Source organism: Chaetodon trifascialis, chromosome 7 (assembly GCF_039877785.1).
Source record: "Chaetodon trifascialis isolate fChaTrf1 chromosome 7, fChaTrf1.hap1, whole genome shotgun sequence".
In the NCBI taxonomy this organism is placed as follows: domain Eukaryota; kingdom Metazoa; phylum Chordata; class Actinopteri; order Chaetodontiformes; family Chaetodontidae; genus Chaetodon; species Chaetodon trifascialis.
Window position 1 is genome coordinate 24,396,289 of NC_092062.1, and position 18,825 is coordinate 24,415,113.

General features: G+C 42.2%; 1 protein-coding gene across 3 annotated transcripts in view; it reads right to left on the minus strand.

Annotated features, from left to right (window-relative positions):
* LOC139333392 (mannosyl-oligosaccharide 1,2-alpha-mannosidase IA) overlaps positions 1-18,825 on the minus strand; it is a 351,400-nt gene that overhangs the window by 260,976 nt on the left and 71,599 nt on the right. For all 3 annotated transcript variants that reach the window (XR_011602330.1, XM_070965754.1, XM_070965753.1), the window contains exon 2: positions 9,877-9,973. Coding sequence is in view for 2 of the 3 variants with exons in the window: in XM_070965754.1 (XP_070821855.1) it covers positions 9,877-9,973 (97 nt within the window). In the remaining variant the exon portion in view is untranslated. The remainder of the gene's footprint in view (positions 1-9,876; positions 9,974-18,825) is intronic.

Sequence of the window (18,825 nt, forward strand, 5' to 3'; positions counted from 1 at the left end):
CGAGAACAAATAGGCAGTGCTGAGTGGAGGGTTGGGATGTGCTCTCCAGAGACGGGGAGGGACAAGATCCTGATTTGTCACCTGGCGCTGGTTGCTATGGAGACAGGTGATTTCTCCTGCATCATGATGGAGCCCGTGGGATATAGAAATGGATGGGGCAGAAATGGAAAGTGGGTGGCTGGTGACAACCCCTCACTCTGTGTGTGACTCTAATGTGACAGGCGGTGATAGGCGCCATTTGCGTAGCCCTTCGTTTAACCCTAATGACAAGGGAGGCTGCCACTCCCTCCCCCTGTTCTCTTAACCTTCACAGTGACCCCCCTTCAAGACCGGGCACAAAGCCCATTGGGAGGCAATTGTGAACCTGCCTGCTCCACCTAATATGAGGGCAGAGAAAAGAGCAGGCAGTTGTTAGCAGAAGCGGTTGCCAGTTGAATGCTTTTAATAAAAATGTTCTTGTAATAACACGAAAGAGGAGGAGTTTGCAAATGAAAAGAGGGGCTCAAGGTTGAGATTCACCCAGTCCTAACAGCAATATAGTGTGTTTGTATAATACATGCATACATGCATGTCTGAGTCCCTTATGAGTCCCTTCTAAGCAGCACTGTGTTTGCAAATGTGCCCACTCAGCAGAAATCTTCAGAGGCTCTGTCACTGCTTTGTTTGCTGTACAAGATTATAATAATAATGATGTATGACAGTGAAAAATGGTGAAAACCCTTCAGCACTTTCAGGGGCTCCAAGGACCCTGAGGACCCCCAATTGTTCTATAAAACATTTATTTCGCCTTTCAATTGCACCTCCAGTCAGAGACGGCTAAATAATAAATACCCGAGGCTCCATCATTTTGGCCATCGATCCGAGCTAAATCAAGCTTTCAAACCATCTCCTCTCTCCTCCTCTGTTCTCTATCATGTAAGAGCACCTGGCAGCGCTTTACATCATCTGAAGAGCCCTTGGGATTTTCTAATAAACGCCACTGGTTTTAAATGGTCCCCAGACATGCCATGGTGCAAGGTTCAGCCTGTGTCGCCTGAAGTAGCTCATTTTGCACTCCAGGAAAACTCTCTGGTCACAAAACCTGTGACCTTATGCTCTTTAATTGCACCTCTTGGGATGAGGAGGGAAAAGGAAAAATGAGGGCTAAGTTGGGGGGGAGTGAAAAAAGAAAGGATTATATAATCCTGATATAAAAGCAGAAAAAATGAGAAAATCATTTTTCCATGCGCAGAAAGAGGTCTTTACTCTTTCATTTGTTGTAGCGGGGCAGAGAGCCGAAGAGCAATTGTGAATAGCAGCATGTGGCCAATCCCCTTAACAGCCATAGGACATCCATTGTTGATGAAAAATCTCTGGAGTGAGGGAGGGGCAGCTGTGACACCTAATGTAACGCTCTCCCTCGTCCCCAGCATCTGTTGGACTGAGGTTTTGGCTTGGCATTTAATGTGCCGTGTGCTTCAGTTAGTGACCCACATAAGCAGGCACGGGGCTAATGACGTCGTTCACAGAGGCACGAACATCTCTTTAATCCTCCATTTAGGCTCTGGGACTGGTTGGCTTCTTTCTTCATAGCGAGTGGAGAAAGGGATATGGTACATGAGAGCTCTAATAAGAATGAATTAGTTAGTCTTGTGAGAAGAAGAAAGAAAGGGAAATCTGCAGAGGGCCTAATTAGTGTTTGATGCCTGAGAGCTCTTACTACACAACATCCCATATTAGCATCTCATACTACATCTGCAACAGTAGAGGCAACACTGATTCCTAATCTCCTCGTTCAAATTATCACAAAACGTGATTGACCAAACCTGCTGATGTATAAACCTACAGGCTGAAATGAGAAAACAGTACAGTACAAATAGTTGGCACCAATGGTCTACTTGGATTTGTGATCTCGTGAGAGGACCGCTATCATGTCCGATACAGCTAGTAGACAGTTAGCTTAGCTTAGCACAAAGACTGGGTACAGGGTAAACAGCCACAGCGCTGTCTAAACGTAGCACATAAGCACATAAATCTCACTAATAAACACGTCATATCTCATTTAGTGTCAAAATGACAAGTTTTTGGTGTTACGGGGTCATGTGATGAACCAGTTCTGGGCCAGATGCAGCGACTTCATGTTTCCATAAGCGGAGGCAGCAGCAGATATTAGCCCTGAAATAATCTGGCATGTTACCCCCATAAAACCAAACCTTGCTGTTTGGACACTTAGATTATTCTACAAAATTGAACAGATGAGATACAACATGGTAATTAGGGAGCCACAGAAGCACTGCTTGGCAGATTTTATTTTTGGTCAGGGTCAGTTTACTACAGCTTCTTCCCTGTTTGCTGAGCTAAGCTAACTGTGTAATTCCCAAAATGTCAGTCTACTCCTTTAAGTGATGTTCCTACAATCAGCTATCATGTTGCAACTCTGCCAACATGGACCTGTGGGGATTTTTATCACAGACAGAGCCCTTAAAGGGACCTTAGTCACCTTTGTTGTTGCACCCTGAGTGCAGTGCAACAGCAATGAAGGGATTTGATGTTGGGGTCTGTGACTGTTACTGTGGAGTTTTTATGCCACTCCTTGTGAAAGCCTCATGCCTAACCTTCCACTTTATAGGAGGTTAGTACAGAAGAATCCCCCCCCACACACACACACATCTTTGTTTCAGCCAAAAAGGATTGGAAAATACGACTAAGGTTTCAAGGGCACTAGATGGGTGGACAGAGCTGACCTGAGGGACCCATTCTCGAGCTTTTTCCCAGACTGGTAACAAAGGGAAAAGAAGAATAACGCATCCCAGAGACCATCCAAAAGCCTCAGACCCTCCTCCTTCAAGCTCTACTGAATGGCCTTTCTTTTCAGATCAGAGAAAAACAGCCTTCGCTTTTAAAACACTGGCGATAAAAGATTAATAACATAAACATTCTGTCCAACCTGATTTGCTTCTAGTTACGCACAGCGGTGAATGGCGAGATTTACAAAGGTTGCACAAAGATGCTGTGAACACACAAGTCTTACAAAATTCATTAGGTGATCCTTTGGGTATAGCCTGGTTTAGTTGATGATAAAGCTAAATATTTGATTAAATTAAAGACCCGACATTCATGAAATTATCTATTATACTATGTAATAGTGAATCAGAACAAAGAGGCAGGGGTCACACTTCATATTACGGTACACATATTCACCATTCACGAATTGCTTATTAGCCTGCATATTAGTAGCATATTGATTCTTTATTAGCATTATAAAGAACTTTTTAACATCTTAATCTGGGGGTTAGGGTTACTAAGATCACCATTCATGCACAACAACTTTCTTACTTACTATCAATAAGTGATAATTTTGAGGTCTTTGAGAAATACTCTCAGTTAATGGCCTAGTAGATGTAGAATACTGTCATGCTGAATAAGGCATTAATTAGTGCTTTATAATGACTAACAAAGAGCCAATATGCTTCTGATATGCACGGTAATAAGCTACTACTCAATGATGAATATGTGTGCCTTAACATAAATAGCTACCAAAGAAGCACTTCTGATTGGCTTTGTTTATTGTTGTTTGGTGGACCTTGAGTGGTGGTCTAAAGAATTTGGATGAGCATCTTCTACATATCATATATCTCCTCTGATGGATTTACTCGAATTTAAATTCAAGGCTGAGGGCTCCTCGTTCGGTCCTGCTCTGAGATAAGCTGGAAATATAGAACCATCACTACTGATACTTTTAGTTAATGCTCTCCAGTATAAAGTAGGGCACGAGAGCTCTGGGAGCCAAACATTGAAAATAATTCACTGCACTGAGGGTTTTGGCTTGCAAGTCTTGCACAGTGTCCCAAAATGACTTTGCATCACTTTCCCACACTCCTTTAAATCTGTTCATATCTACACATGGGGGTTAAGACTTTCCCAATAGCCCGAAGTCTTAGAAAGCTCCTAATATCTCCACCTCTTCCTTTGCTCGGAGCTATCTGACTTTTCCTCCAAGGAGAGCCTTTTCTTCACCCGGCTACACCTACCTGCCCATTCTGGGCCTCCATGTGAAATGATCCATGATGGGATGAGAGCTCACCTGTCTTGATCTTGCTGACAGAAAAGTTTTTAGGAGATGAACAAAGAAGAGAAGAGGAATCAAGCAGAAGCACGAAGATGACAGAAACAAAAAGAGTAAAACGTGGAGCATTTAGCAGCTAAAGAGACGGATACTTCCCTCAGGAAGCTGGCGGAGACCAAAAACAGAGCTAAAAGGGACACTAAACATATAATGAAATTATTCTGTCATTGCTGGATGAGTAGATGTTTGATGTGTAAAGCAAATGTTTGCCCACTAGTTTGCCAAAGATCAACTTCAGATGACGGCAGGTCAATGCTGCATTGATTAGGTTTTTTTTCATTGTCCCAAGTGGCCCAAAAACTCCAGTCATTGCAGGTTTGAGGAATCTAAGTTAAAACCTGCCATTTAGTGTAAAATTTATCCTGAAATCTCTCGCTGCACATTGACCTCTAAAAGTTGCAGTGATTTAACAAAAACCATTCCAGTTTTAATACCTGTAAGCACCTCCTGCTCAGAGATTTATTATTACTGAAAGTCAATAGCAGCACGCAAGACATCCTGCAGATCATCCAATTGACCTTCTTCAGTGATTTATGTCAGCCACGGTGGAAACTGCTGATAATATCGGCACCAAATATCGAAGCGAATCCTTACGCTGACGAGTTTAGACGAGTGAATATTAAATAATAGATACTGAACTATGCAAAGACAAAATAACATTTGGTGTATTCTTGAAAAGAGGAAAAACATAGAGGTCAACATGTGATTAATAACACTGTAGAACACATATTACTGTGCAGGTGTAGCCACAGCTGTTCATCTACAGCACTGAGTTCATGTATTTCTGTCATATTTTACCAAAACTAATGACTGTTTCTGAAGTTGGAGACAAAGAAAATGGAACAAATGCTGTCGTCAGTCGCACCAAATTAGACTCTGACCTTGATCTCATCACGTTGCTCTCCTCAATTTGATAATGCTCCAGGAAATCTAATATTTGACGTGATTACCCTGACAAGAAGCAATCTGCTGAAATGAAAGAGGAACTTGAAACATGACGGAGCTACTGGATGATATTCAACCACATATTCCAGTGTAATATTTAACACTACATTTTAAAAATGTGTTAATATAATGCTTAATAATCAAAAAGTATGTTTTTTCTTAAGGAAGAAAGAACACGAATGCACATATTTTAACTCCTCTTACTGTGTGGGAACCCCCACATAATCGTACAAGGAGGCAGAATTGCTGAAAGAATGGTAAATAGCCCGGTTTTATAATTTCCCTCAGCATTAGAAACTTTAAATCAGCTCTAAAAGACATACTGTATTTTAAATGACAAAAGGGAAATGAGAGAAAAGGTCTATCGGAACCAACTTTGGTTAAGAGGAAAGAATAAAGAGAGTCGCTTCAGCCTTGAGGGTCACGACAAAGAAGAGAGGGATTATAGTAAAAATAGAAGGGAATGGGGGTTGAGTGGAAGACTCAAAGGAAGATTATAGTAAACTGAAAGTGTGCCAGGGAAGGAGTGAGGTACAACAGCAAAGCCTGTCTCTCTGCTGTCCTGCGGTTTGTCTGGCCGGTGCAGTCTGAGCGTAAGGCAGAAGGCATGTTTCTGGTGACTCTCAGCATATTGACAAGCGCCTGATACGAACGCTAACAGTAAATCCAACCTTGCCACATCTGTTTACTCCGGGGATTAAATTAAAGAACACAGCATCCAATTTCATACCTGGCTTCCCGCACCACCATCGACAATGTGACATTTACTCACTAGCATGATGCCCTCTCTCTCTGCCTCTGCCTCCCTCTCCCTCACTAGTTAACTGTTTGGAAAACAAGGCTGGCGAAGGGCAAAAAATGACGCCTGCTTCATACAGAATGGAAATATACTTGCGTGTGGGATTAACCACGAAGTCGCCCCCCCCCCCCCCCCCCCACACACACACACACACTTGGAGGCTGAACAATTTCTCTCCAGCCAGAGACGAATAGCTTATTCCATCCCAGCTTCTACTGTTTGCACTATCAGTTCGGTCTGCATTAAAGGTGCACTGCTTGGTGGATAACTGCGCTGCACAGATAAAGACGGCAATTAGCTGCCAGAAGTTGAGGATTGCGCTATCCATTATGAGAAATCTTTGGCCCCAATGGCAGATTTATTTGCAAAGTGTGGCTTCAATGTGAGATGCACTTTCTATTACAAATTGATTTATATAATTTAATGTAACTCCCATGGATGCACATACAAAATAGCTTCTATATGGTTGTTGGGCCATATGGTTGAGTCACGCATGTTGCCCCATATGAATTGTGTGTGTGTGTGTGTGTGTGTGTGTGTGTGTGTGTGTGTGTGTGTGTGTGTGTGTGTGTGTGTGACCTTGTCTCATCTTCTACCATAGGATAACTATATACCACCTACTGAGCCAAAAGTGGTGTACTGCTCATGTAAATGAGTGGCTGTTAGAGATAGCCAAGTATTTAGCAAGCCAAAGAGACCCAGATATTTCTCTCAGGAGCCTGCGCACATAAAACGTAGGTTTCTATGGAGAAACCACGAGGAGTGGTATCTATGTGGTCTACGTGGAAGGCTCAGCTTGTTTGTGATTTTCTCCTACGATTTACCAATGCCTGTGAGTGGAGATTGTTGACACCGAAGACGAACATAAAGCAAGCCGAAGACAGGCTCAGTAATCTCCTCCTTTTCAGTAGCGCGCACCATGCAAAGCCTTCCTGCTTTACATCACAAAGTAGCACAGATAAAGCCAACCAGCGTTGCAGGGATGATATCAGTGGGTGAAATCAGACGCTGACCTATAAATTAAAACCTAAGGCAGAGGTATCTACAGCAGGATGAATTTAACCCCCTGCGTCACGCATTAATCCAGCTTTAGAGGACCAAACCAGCAAAAACTGGAGCTGGATAGCTTGTGAGAATGGGATGCTGACATTGCTCTGCTTGTGCTGGATCTGTAAGTAATATATAGCGATGCCATATCAATTTAATAAGATAATATCAAAGCTCATTGCAGCCACTCTGTATGGAGTCTTCTTTCTGCCCTGCAGCCGTCAGACATTTCTTACTGCAGCTTTGACGCACACAAATCACAGCAACCATCATGGTCTCCATCATTCCTCAAGTTTTAGTATTTACAACAGCACAGTTCATTAGCTTTCACTGTCCTTAGCCGTTGTTCCTTCCTAATGATGCTTTACATCAGAGTGGTGTTGGTCGGTGATGCCTTGCTAACTCATCTTGACAGATCTCTATTCTTTACAGCATATCAAAAGGGCATTCAAGTTTTCTGAAACAAAATGTCAGCCCAATTAAAGTGAAAAAAAAAAAAACAATTCAATCAACAAAATATATTGCGGTTCATAGCAGAGAGTGGCAAAACTATTTACAGCTTTCTTGTATTGTAGGCAGTTGTTATTCAATTATTTCTCATGTTGTTTTATTTGTGTCTTTTTGTGAAAGGAAAAATGAATGTCAATAAAAAATTAAGCTGTTCTGTTGATTACTACGGGATGAACTTGACAACACAACAACTGTCAACTTATTATTCACAAGGCTGCGAGGTCTAATTTATGTCACTGAAGCAGTCAAATGTTTGATATGTGTTTGTAGACTCACACTTTTATTGGCCCATGTATACGGTTTGTAATCACCTTATTCTTTGTGCACCTGACTATCAGGTGTAACCTTTTTCCAGCTTACTTACTGAAGTGTCGTGGACTTTAAAAACGACGCTCCAAACTTCAGACAAAATCAGAGTTTGTGTGATTTCTTTGCTAGATTTCATCAGAAAATAATACTGGATTGGTTGCTTTGAAACAGAACACCTATCACAAGATTTAAGGACAGTACTTCAAAAGGACTTGTACGTGGCAACCTCGGGGCAACGAAAGCAGCGAAGAGATCACAAACTGTATTTTCAAGAGAGTTTGCATCATCACCTTAATAATCCCAAAGCCCTACAGATGTGATGGAGGAAGACAGTACCCGTCCAAGTCTTATTAAGAGCTGATCCGCCTTTTATTAAGGGCTTTTTTATGGACTTTCCCTCTGGCTCAGCAGTGTGAACTGACTGATACGCTCCACCGCAGAGGACCTGAGGACCTCTCTGGTTCTGCCTTCAATTAGAGGCCGTTGGAGACTGTGACACCCCTGGCAGGTTGTGAGGTTTGCTGCGATGAGTGAAAGGTAAGGAAGATGTGACAGCAACAGCTCAGTGAGGCACAAAAGGGCGAGACATGTTACCTTTCAAATGACAGCTCAAAACAGGTGGCGAATAGAAGATTTTCAATCTCACTTGGAAGGATTTGTTTTGAGGGAGGCTGTACTAAAAATATCCAGCATGCCTCTGCTTTTGATTGTCCCTCCTTTTACCTGCAAGTTTCAATCAAACTAAAAGATTATAATGACCTTCACCTTAGAGTAAAGACTGCAGTTAAAGATCTGTTTGAGTTTGTATTACTCTGGTGATTCTTTTTTTCAATTATAATCATTTGTTCTGTAAAACCTGAGAAAATAAAGAAAAATTTCCCTCACAAAAAAGCTGAAATGATCAAATATTTTCTTTGTTTGTTATCGTCTGACAACACGAAGGATGGAAGGAACGGAGGAAATAAGAATCAAAGAATTTGCAGCATTTTTGTTTGATAAATGGCTTAAAAGATTATATGTTATCCAAACTGGTGTGTGCTTGTATGCAGTGAGGCTACAGTGGCAAATGGGGAATGCAAGTTAAAGCACAGCACAAAGAGTAATACACAGATAATTAATCATTTCCAGAAAGTATATTGTGAATTAAATTGGCTGCAGGTACGACATCACCTTCCCTTTTGCTCTTCTCTTGATGAAAACATCACCTATAGGCACGACCCTGTCAAATGTCTAATTATCTACAAAATATGTTCCATAATCCACACATCAAAATTAAAGGATTCAAATTGCTTCACTGACTCCTTTACTTTGCAAAGAGCTGACTGTCTCTTTTGGATTAAATGCAGCTTGAAGGGCAGCCTGCACCATTTCCTCACTTAGATTAATTCCTGTTTGATATCTGTTATGCTCGCACATTAGCGCCGTTGTGTGATGCAGAATAGAACTTTTGTGCTTTAACTACCCTGCAAATTGCTGTTTTTGGCTTTTTGTTAATGACACCCATATTTTTTTTTATTAAGTTACAGGGAAACCAATATGGGGCTGCACGGTGGCGCAGCAGGTAGTGCGCGTGCCTCACAGCAAGAAGGTTGCCGGTTCGATCCCCCGGGTCAGGCGGGGCCTTTCTGTGTGAAGTTTGCATGTTCTTCCCGTGCATGCGTGGGCTCTCTCCGGGTACTCCGGCTTCCTCCCACAGACCAAAAACATGCTCATTAGGTTAATTGATGAAATTGTCCGTAAGTGTGAGTGTGAGTGTGAATGGTTGTTTGTCCTTGCATGTGGGCCTGCAGTCGGCTGGCGACCGGCTCAGGGTGTACCCCGCCTCTCGCCCATTGTAGCTGGGATAGGCTCCAGCCCCCCGCAACCCCGAAAGGGATAGGCGGTATAGATAATGGATGGATGGATGGATGGAAACCAATATGTTTCCATTCCTCTTGAGGGAAGCATTTTCTTTAAAGGAAACGTGATCATCAGCCTCACTTTAATTTTCACAGCTCAGCTAAACCCGCTCCTCTTGGCTTCTTCCTTGTTTAGTTTTAGTCTGTCTTAGAGTATAAAACCACTCCTGAATAAAGGTCAACAGGTATTGGAAAAAAAAAAAAAAAAAGGGCTAGATGACCTTTCTGGCCCCTCGAGCCTCGAGCCAAACGCTGACACTCACCAAACATGTTTCCAATATGCCCATTTCTCGTCAAAGGCCGCAGCTCGTTCTTTCCCCAGGCGTAGCGCTTGTAGTTGTCCCAGGCAAACTTCATCATCTGCAACATAAACACAGGGCAGACATAACGGTCACTGGACTGATAGCAAAGCAACACACCTCCAAACCTAGATGCAATTAAATTGGCATAGCTCAAGGGAAAGGGAATGATAGCTTATTGATCATAGTGGATTAAGAACAAGTCTGCAATTAACATACAGACATACAGCACGCCGCCAAACAATAAGATTGACATTTCCCCTGCAGCGACTCCTCCTAAATTAAAGACTGAATGATGCCACTGGATGAAAAACAAGTTTAAAAGATCTGAGCGCAAATCAGAGAAGAGAGTATTTTTGAAACTGATGCTTTATTCCTCCAAAACTGCCATTTAAAAAAGTGATCTGAATGTGATCTGCAAAGATGGAAACTGTCTTTGATGCAGTCAAACAGACAGCAAGACAGGGAAGTGAGAGATGAAGAAAAAAAAACAATCCCAAAGTTGAGTGACGCATCTCTGCCTGCAGCGACATACAGCTACAATTAGCTTCGAAGCATGTAAATGGAAGTTGGTTTATATTAATCAAATAAATTCATGAACATCCAAAAAGAAAAGCAGCACGCTCACAGTGACGATGCTAGACGGTATAGAGCAAACACATCCATAAAAACCTCCACAGGTGCTGGATCAAAAAACAAATATCAGACAAAAGTGTGTGCAGTATCCTGACAGCTCTCAGCGAAGTTCATTTGAACTAGCAGAGAACATTTCCATCTATCAGAGATCTTCACAAAGCAAACAAGCATCACACAGACACTGGCCATACTAACAGGCTTGTGCTTCATAGGTGTAATGTCTACCATGTCAAGTGTGTTAGCATGCTAACATTTGCTAATTAGCACTAAATACGAAGTACAGCTGAAGGCCATGGAAGAGAAAGAGAAATCAGAGGGACAATCCCCTTTATTTGTCACACTACACATAGAACATACTATACATGCCATGCATTGGTGAAATTCTTCCTCCACTTTTGACCCATCCTGGTAGTCCTTCCTCCGCGGCAGATTATGGAGGATCCCCCAGGTGAACACGGGGGAGAACATGCAAACATGCCACACAGAAAGGCCCCTTTCCTCGAGATAAGGGGCAGCAGGCATGGTGGAGGACACGCCCTCAGTGCCCACAGCGCCCCAGGTGGGAATCGAAGCCGGGACCTTCTAGCTGTGAGGCCACAGTATTGCCACTGTGCCACCGTGCTACCAAGTGTCTTTAGGTTTGCAGGTATTTGGTGATAAAGTTTAGGACAAATAAAATGCTTGACCTGATGATGGCGCTGGATTAAAAATTAAGGAATGGCCAAAGCTATTACAATTCATCCTGAGGGGGGCATTAAAATCTGTGCCATCTGTGTATTTGTCAAAAGATTTCACTGAAAACTAGAAAGTGAACCACATGGGTTGTCAGTACATCCAACAGATGCTTAGATATTTCAGTCTGGACCAAAGTAGTGGACATATCCAGACTGCCATCCCTGGAGCATGTCTGCTAAAATAAGGGATGTATTAGTGTGAAAGTTGAATTGTAAAATTTCAGAATGTAGATGAAGGCACATCTTTTAGTTTGCAGGAGAGCTGTCGTCATGCAAGCCGTGTTTCCCAGTGATTCAGCTGCTATTGTTGCTTTGCCTGCCAAGAAGCCTGAATTTTGTGTAAGAGAAATGAGAACATTTCCTTCATATTATCATCAAAGGCGAGCCCTGATACAAGTATACTCGACTCAAGCACTTTCAACAATGACATGTTCGTGAAATTCAATTATCTTCAGCACAATAAAACTAACAGGAAAACAGTGGATAGCCTCCATGCAATCTGTCAAGAGATGGACAGATTGTTCAGGATTTGATTTTTTTTTTACTTCCTGGATTTCGCTGCGACACGATGTCATCTCTATTATCAACACTGGATGAGACTCCTGGCTCTCCAGAGGTGGGCTCACATAACCCTGAGAGAAATAGACAACATGAATCCGATTACCTCTGACAAGGCCTGCAGCAGAAAATCCTCTCACCCTAAGAAGCTCATTATAGACACCTCAAAGAATACAGAGCCAGATCCACACTAAAACAACAACAACAGCTTCCATTGTTCAAATAAATGTCGTCCTTCAGGTTCAGGAAAACAGCAACTGCAGGTCACAGAGCGGATTTGATTACAGGTGAATTATTTGCAGTTTAACTTTGTGATTTGGCATTTGTGCTGCATTAAACACACAATAAAGCACAATGCAGAGGAAAAACATCCATTGATCAGAAGAATCAACACAATCTGCCTCATCTTTGCTGTTTTCTTTGGCATTTGCAGGACGGCATCAAATCTGAGAACGGAGCCCTTTTTATACAGCAGCTTCTTCCACTTATGAAAGCAAACACCAACAATGCATGCCATGGCAACAACACAAGCACACAATATGATTAGAGCGAATGGCACCAATGAATCTTATGGCGGAAATATGTTCACAGAGGCAATAATTTTCTTCAGAAAGTGTTGAAAGAACAAAAATAGCGCCGGTCTAATTGTGTCTCGACAGAATGTTCTGCCCGCAGAATGAAAAGCACCAAATGTCTCGAGTTTTATTTCAAACTTACTCCATCTTTCATAACGCCAGCCTGTCTCGCTCCTTCGGTGGCTTTAAAAGCACGAGAACAAAAGCAAAAGAAAAAGTGTTTGCTCAAAACGTGGGATTGGATTTTAGAACTCTGTGTCCCTCTCCGTTGCTTGTGAAGGACGTTCCAGACTGTACATCACACTGTCTTTGCAACGATGATCAAATGGCATGATGGGAGCTGCGAGGGAAGCAGGACTTTACGACCATCATCAAACGAACGCTGGGCCGAGCAGAAAACAGGCAGATGGTACGCTCAAACGCAATGACTGTAGGCATAGAAAATGTAAAACGGCAGCATTAATCAGCGATGACATGGCTCTAAAAGATAAAGCTAGAAGACGTGATTTAGTGCAGATGGTGCCGCAAGTAACGAAAGATGAATCTATCCCTTTTTACTGTTCCATCTATGAATTGTCACAACAACAACAACAAAGTAAAATGCCTGTCAACACATTTGAGAGGCTGAAACCAGACAACCTTTCACATTTTTGCTAAAGAAATGACTGAAATAATTAAGCCTTGACCAAAACTGTTTTCATGACCAAAACATTTTCTTTCGGGCAGCAAACGTGTTTTTACTACTGATCACATGAAATACAAATGAAGACAAATTCATCTCTACAGGAAGCACTAAAAACTGGTACGTCACTGCAAATCATTATAGTACTGCTATAATGCTAAAAAAAAACAAACAAACAAACAGGCAATTAATCAATTAGTCAATCACAATTAACTGACACATATTTTTAGAATCTATCAATAATTTATGGATTTTAATCAGGGGAAATGCCAAATAATCATTGGTTCCAACTACTTCAATTGGACATTTCCCTTTTTTTATATTATGTTAGAGTGAAAATCTTTAGGTTTTAGAAATTTTGATCAACCAAAACAAGCGTTTTGAAGACATCACCTTAGCCTGAGAGAAATTACAATGTTTCTGACTATTTTATGAGGTTTTATAGATGATTTATCAACACAACAATTAACAGATTAATAAAGAATGAAACTCTTAACAGCTGCAGTCCCGGATGGCTGTGGTATCCTAACAGGGATTTCTATTATCTCACTATGAGCACAGTTTCTGCAGGGTTCACAGAGTTAAATTCAAGACATTTTGAGACCTTTTCAACATCACATCCTATGCAATTCAAAAGCTGTATTGTGAGCATGTCGGCCAAAGTACGAGAGTATGATTGACGTACAATTATGAATCATTATGTCACTTTTTTCCATTACTTCCCAGCAGTATATAACAATCTTTCCTGAAGATTAACTGAAATGAAAGCGACCTGCACCTGGATAAGAAGCAGAAAATGGATGAATAGATTAACCAATTGAAAATGATTGATTAATTTAAATTCATTTAGGTTTTTGCTAAATCGAAGCCTTCCCATTATGGCATGATTAGCTCCCTAGCTCCTCTAGCTAGGAGCAGTAGAGACAGTGTCTGCTGCAGATCTGATGGTGCTGATTGAAACTGCAAAAAAGTTGACTGAACAGCCTTTCATAACATTAGTGTCTACAGCATCAGACATTTAGACATTTAAGACTTTTTAATTCCTTCTATGGTCTTTTTTTCTGAAGAAACTAGACTATCAAGACCTGCAGATACCCTGTGCAAGGAGAAGCTTTGTTCTCATGCCAAAATGCGAGCACGATCAAACTCGCGCTGCATAAGAATATTTGGCTCGGCTTCCTGCTGCCGCACACCGAAGCGGTTTCATTCAGCTGGAGAGAAATAGATATCTGCCATTGTGTTTTCACATCCCTGCTGTTGTGCTCTGCGGAGGGTCAAAGTGTGGGAAGATAAGGGTCAAACAGCCGTAGGATTGCTGGTGTAACAACCCATCACAGCACACAACACACACAGTGCTAATCGATAGCTGCAGCCACAGCCGAGCATGCCACCCCCAACACTGCATCTCCAAGAGAGCAAACGGATGAGCGATTCATTTCCAGGGGCACAAAAAGCAAACACAGACACGATCTGACAGGACGCTGCCCGTTCTTTGGTTAAACTAATTGGCTGGTTGTTGGGCAGAGGAGGATCAATAAGTGAACACAGAGCTAGTGATTAAAATGAATCAGGGATTTGACCAGGGACACAACATGCCAATACCAGAACCGTGGGTCACAAGTGGTGCGCTGCCGATGGTGCGCTCAGGGCTGATTGCACAACATCAACCAGATCATGAAAGAGACGCAAGAGGTTGTGTAAGTGATTATATTTACGCTGCATCAACTTGAAAGCCTTTGTTTAAATCCCCGAGGAAGAGATGAACTATCAGTCTTCATCACATCCAACGCAAACTTAGGAGGGGAAATCCTGAAAACGAAACAACATTCATTTTGCCTTCCTCAAGTAAAAATATACAGCCTGATCTTTCTAGCTTGTGGCACAAGCTACATTTAAATCCCACAGAATTGTAAATAAAGTGCATCCATATGAGCATCTGCCTACTCGCTATTCGTTGCTGCACTTTGGTCATCTGGAAATCAACTGTGTTTCCAGTTTGGGTCGTAAACACTCGAGAGGAAATGACACCGCAGGAGGGTACAGTTATCTCAGTGTTAGTCTTCCATCCTAAAAAAGCCCAGCATGGATGCTGATCTGCCCCGCAGGGTTTCCTCTGCATCGTTCAGGAAAACAAGTCTGGACAGAAAACTACAAAAGCAGAGGTGCGAAACAGAGAGGAGACCGAGTACAGCGTGAAAAATGACCCTGATAACCTGCTGTGCTCGACACTTAAGGGCCAAAGTCTTAAGATTCTTGATCGTGAGTCTGAATGTGACGGTTTAGTGCAATCTGTACAATCGTTGCAGGGTTAAGAATTAGGCTGGCATGAATGATGAAACCTTGGTTATGTAACCGTAGATCTGCTTTCACTCAAAGGACAAATTGTTTCTCTTTGATTGATATGTGTTTTTAAAACTCAAGGCTATGGATCAGCCTCTTTGTTTGTCTGGGAATGAATGACGGGGAAAAGGGATTGCAAAGGACTGCTGGCAAGAGGACGAGGATCTATAAGTGGCAGCTAGTTGCTCGCTTTTTGGATGATTTGAGTTCACTTTAGATCATTTGGATATACAGTAAGCAGCATCGGGGTCACAATGGCCTTTAAAGCTTGTCTTTCGCTGCACAGATGCAACTTATCCAAAAGACACAGAGGCAAAAAAAAACATGCGGCACACAGCCGAGACGATCTGAACAAAGGTTTCTTTCAGGCAATGATGTAAAAAAAATAAAATTAAGAAAGAGAGCGAGATAACAAGTTCTAAACCACAAATATTGTTAAAGAGGAGGTGATTGCCAGAGGGAGAGGTCTGAGCCTGGAGTTTAGATGAAGAGATAGGCAGTGCTAATATTTTAATAATAACGGTGATCCACAGTAACGGCAAACAAAATGAAATTACTGTCATAATCATCAGTGTGAGGTTTTTTCCTCAGGGGTTATTCCCAAAGAGTTATAACAATGTGGTTCTCCCTTTGTGACTTGCTGCAGTTTAGAGCTGGTGCATCTGCTGTTTCCACTTTTTAGTTTTACATAAGAAAACATTCCCCCTGCTCTCGGGACTGGCATCCGAGGATGATTTTGATTTCATGTCAAAACTACTTTGCACAGGAGTCTCAGCGGAGTACCGCAAGATGCAGCTTAATGACACTGTGAGTGCACATAAATGGGTTACCAGCTACTGTCCACACAAGCAGAATATGTCTTTTACAGAAAAAGGTAGAAAAAAAAACTCCATTTAAAGGAGTTCAGATTTGTGCAGCTGTGGTATGCTGCCATGAGAATTCACATCCACTGTGGTTGTTGCTAATTAGCTAACAGTGTGGGCTGAAATGGGCTGCACCACCAGTGAAGATCACTGCACTAGCTCATTGCAAACATGATACTTGCAGCTAGGTTTGGACTCGGTGGCCCCTGCGTGGCCCAGGAGATGTAGATATGGAGAGATTAACTGGTGGGCTGAGCGATTTGTAGCTTATTCTGGACAACTAATTAGAGCAGATCTTCTGCTTAAGGCACAGCAACGGTGCTCAGCCCCCTGCTATCACTGTGCTCTGTAGCTGTGTGGGTTTCTTCAAAGAAGCCTGCTGTGGGAACTCACAGCACACTGCATTTCTGATATAATGATCAGAAATGCCTCATATAGGACAGTGTGTGTGTGTGTATGTGTTTTTGCATGTAATCCAAATTTAGAAAAAACAAGAAAAGCCTAATTAAGTCAAAAGTTGAGAGTGTTGGATCTGTGTATGACAATAACATCATGTAAGCTTACCCCGTGACTGCTGCTGCTGCTGCAGGTGACAAGAACTGAGCTGCTTTTCAACATGCTCTTATACATGTACATGTTAACAGGAAAATTACGGGAAACAACAGTAAAACCAGGCAAAATGGGAAAATGCTTCTCTCCCTTGCAGATAAGATTAAGAAATGTTTCATTTTTCAATAATAAAACTAGAATATTTTGTGTGAGAAAAAGAAAGCTGCTGAAAAAGATAAGAGATATTTCCCTTTGGTTAATGGCAATATACTTCCCCAACTGAGACACACTAGAATAAATCTCTCATCAAATTAGTACAAAAAACAATAAATATACAGATATCAAAAGACAGAACAGTGCATATCAACCGATGCATAATGCCGCAGTATAACATGGTGGTTAGCTATAATCTGTACTGAGTGAGAACAAACTGAATACATGTAAGGGAAGAAAGGAAAGAATAAGCGGAGGATTTGTTCATTAATGAGCTGCAGATTCAGACTGTCAGTGAAAGAAAGCTTATGGGGACTCTTTGTTGTTTTTGCCATGCACAAGCTACCTGTATGGTTCTACATTTAATTTTGGTGAAATCGCTGCAGAATACAGTCTGTTGTCTCAAACATTGATGAAACTGTGTGTAAACCGTGCTGACCACAGTGCCTCTTTGTTAAAAAAAAACATGGATGATTTCATTCCACACTAACAAGGCTCTTATAAATATACATAAAGCATGCCTCAATGCACGCTTGACACTTCCCCACCCTGCATGTTTTGTAACGCAGTTGTTATGTTTGGCTCCATGAGCGAGGCATCCCTTTAATCTGGGGAGACTTTGGGTGGATCATGGATCATAAATCACCCCAGCGCCCTGGCATGGCAGCCCCAAGACGCTGCTGCGTTAACGAGGTGCTGTGTCATCACCTGAAACCGAGGGACCTTTGGCAGAGAAGACACAGAATCAGCTTTCCTGCAGTTTCCCCCTGAACTTCCCACCTTAACTCACACATCTCCCCCTCACTCTTCCTCCAGGTTCCAGCATTAGACCTGTTCTGGAGCACAGCCATTTCCTGCCCATTAAAAGCACATTTAAGGTGAGCGGTGACGGAGCCTTGTGGGTCTCTGATCTCATCCTGAGTCAGCACAACACTGTGGTCAATTACAAGCGAGTCGCAGTACAAGAGCCAAAGCTGGACAACCATGCAGCATGGAGCCGCAAGCCATTCATGCGTGGAATTAACAAATATGTGGACTGCATCCCAAAATTAACTGAAGGTGAATACAAGGTGCTTTCCATAATTCTTTATAAGAACCCCATTAGCAGTTGCTTGTCTTCCTGGGATGCTTATTGACAAATCAACAACAAATACTAATTAAATTCGCACTGAATCAATATGACCAAAAACGCAGCATGAACCAGGCGTAAAAGTCAAATCACATGAAATAACTGCACACATACCACACGTCTGCAGGTATTCCTTTCAGGCCGCCTATAGCTCCAACAACCAATAAGCTAGCCTGTAGCCTGAGAGGCAAAACCCAGGGGAAAATATAGCAAGGTACTGGCTGTCGCTCATGTTAATAACTGAGGGCGCCTCAGATGAATGTATCAACGTTTTTATCAACTCACATCTTCTCTCCTCTGGACTGTGAAAAACTTCAATAAGAAAATCAACCTGAAATTATGAAGCAGCTGGGGACAAAAATAGCATTTTGAAAAGTGAGGGGGACATGTCTCCCACATCTCCTGTGGAAATTAAACCCTCGATCGAATATGTTTTTTCATTAGCCAGTTGTATTGAGAACAAACAAGCTCACAGCTCCTACTCTTGTGTAAAGCTACAATATCCATCCATCCATTATCTATACCGCCTATCCCTTTCGGGGTTGCGGGGGGCTGGAGCCTATCCCAGCTACAATGGGCGAGAGGCGGGGTACACCCTGAACCGGTCGCCAGCCGACTGCAGGGCCACATGCAA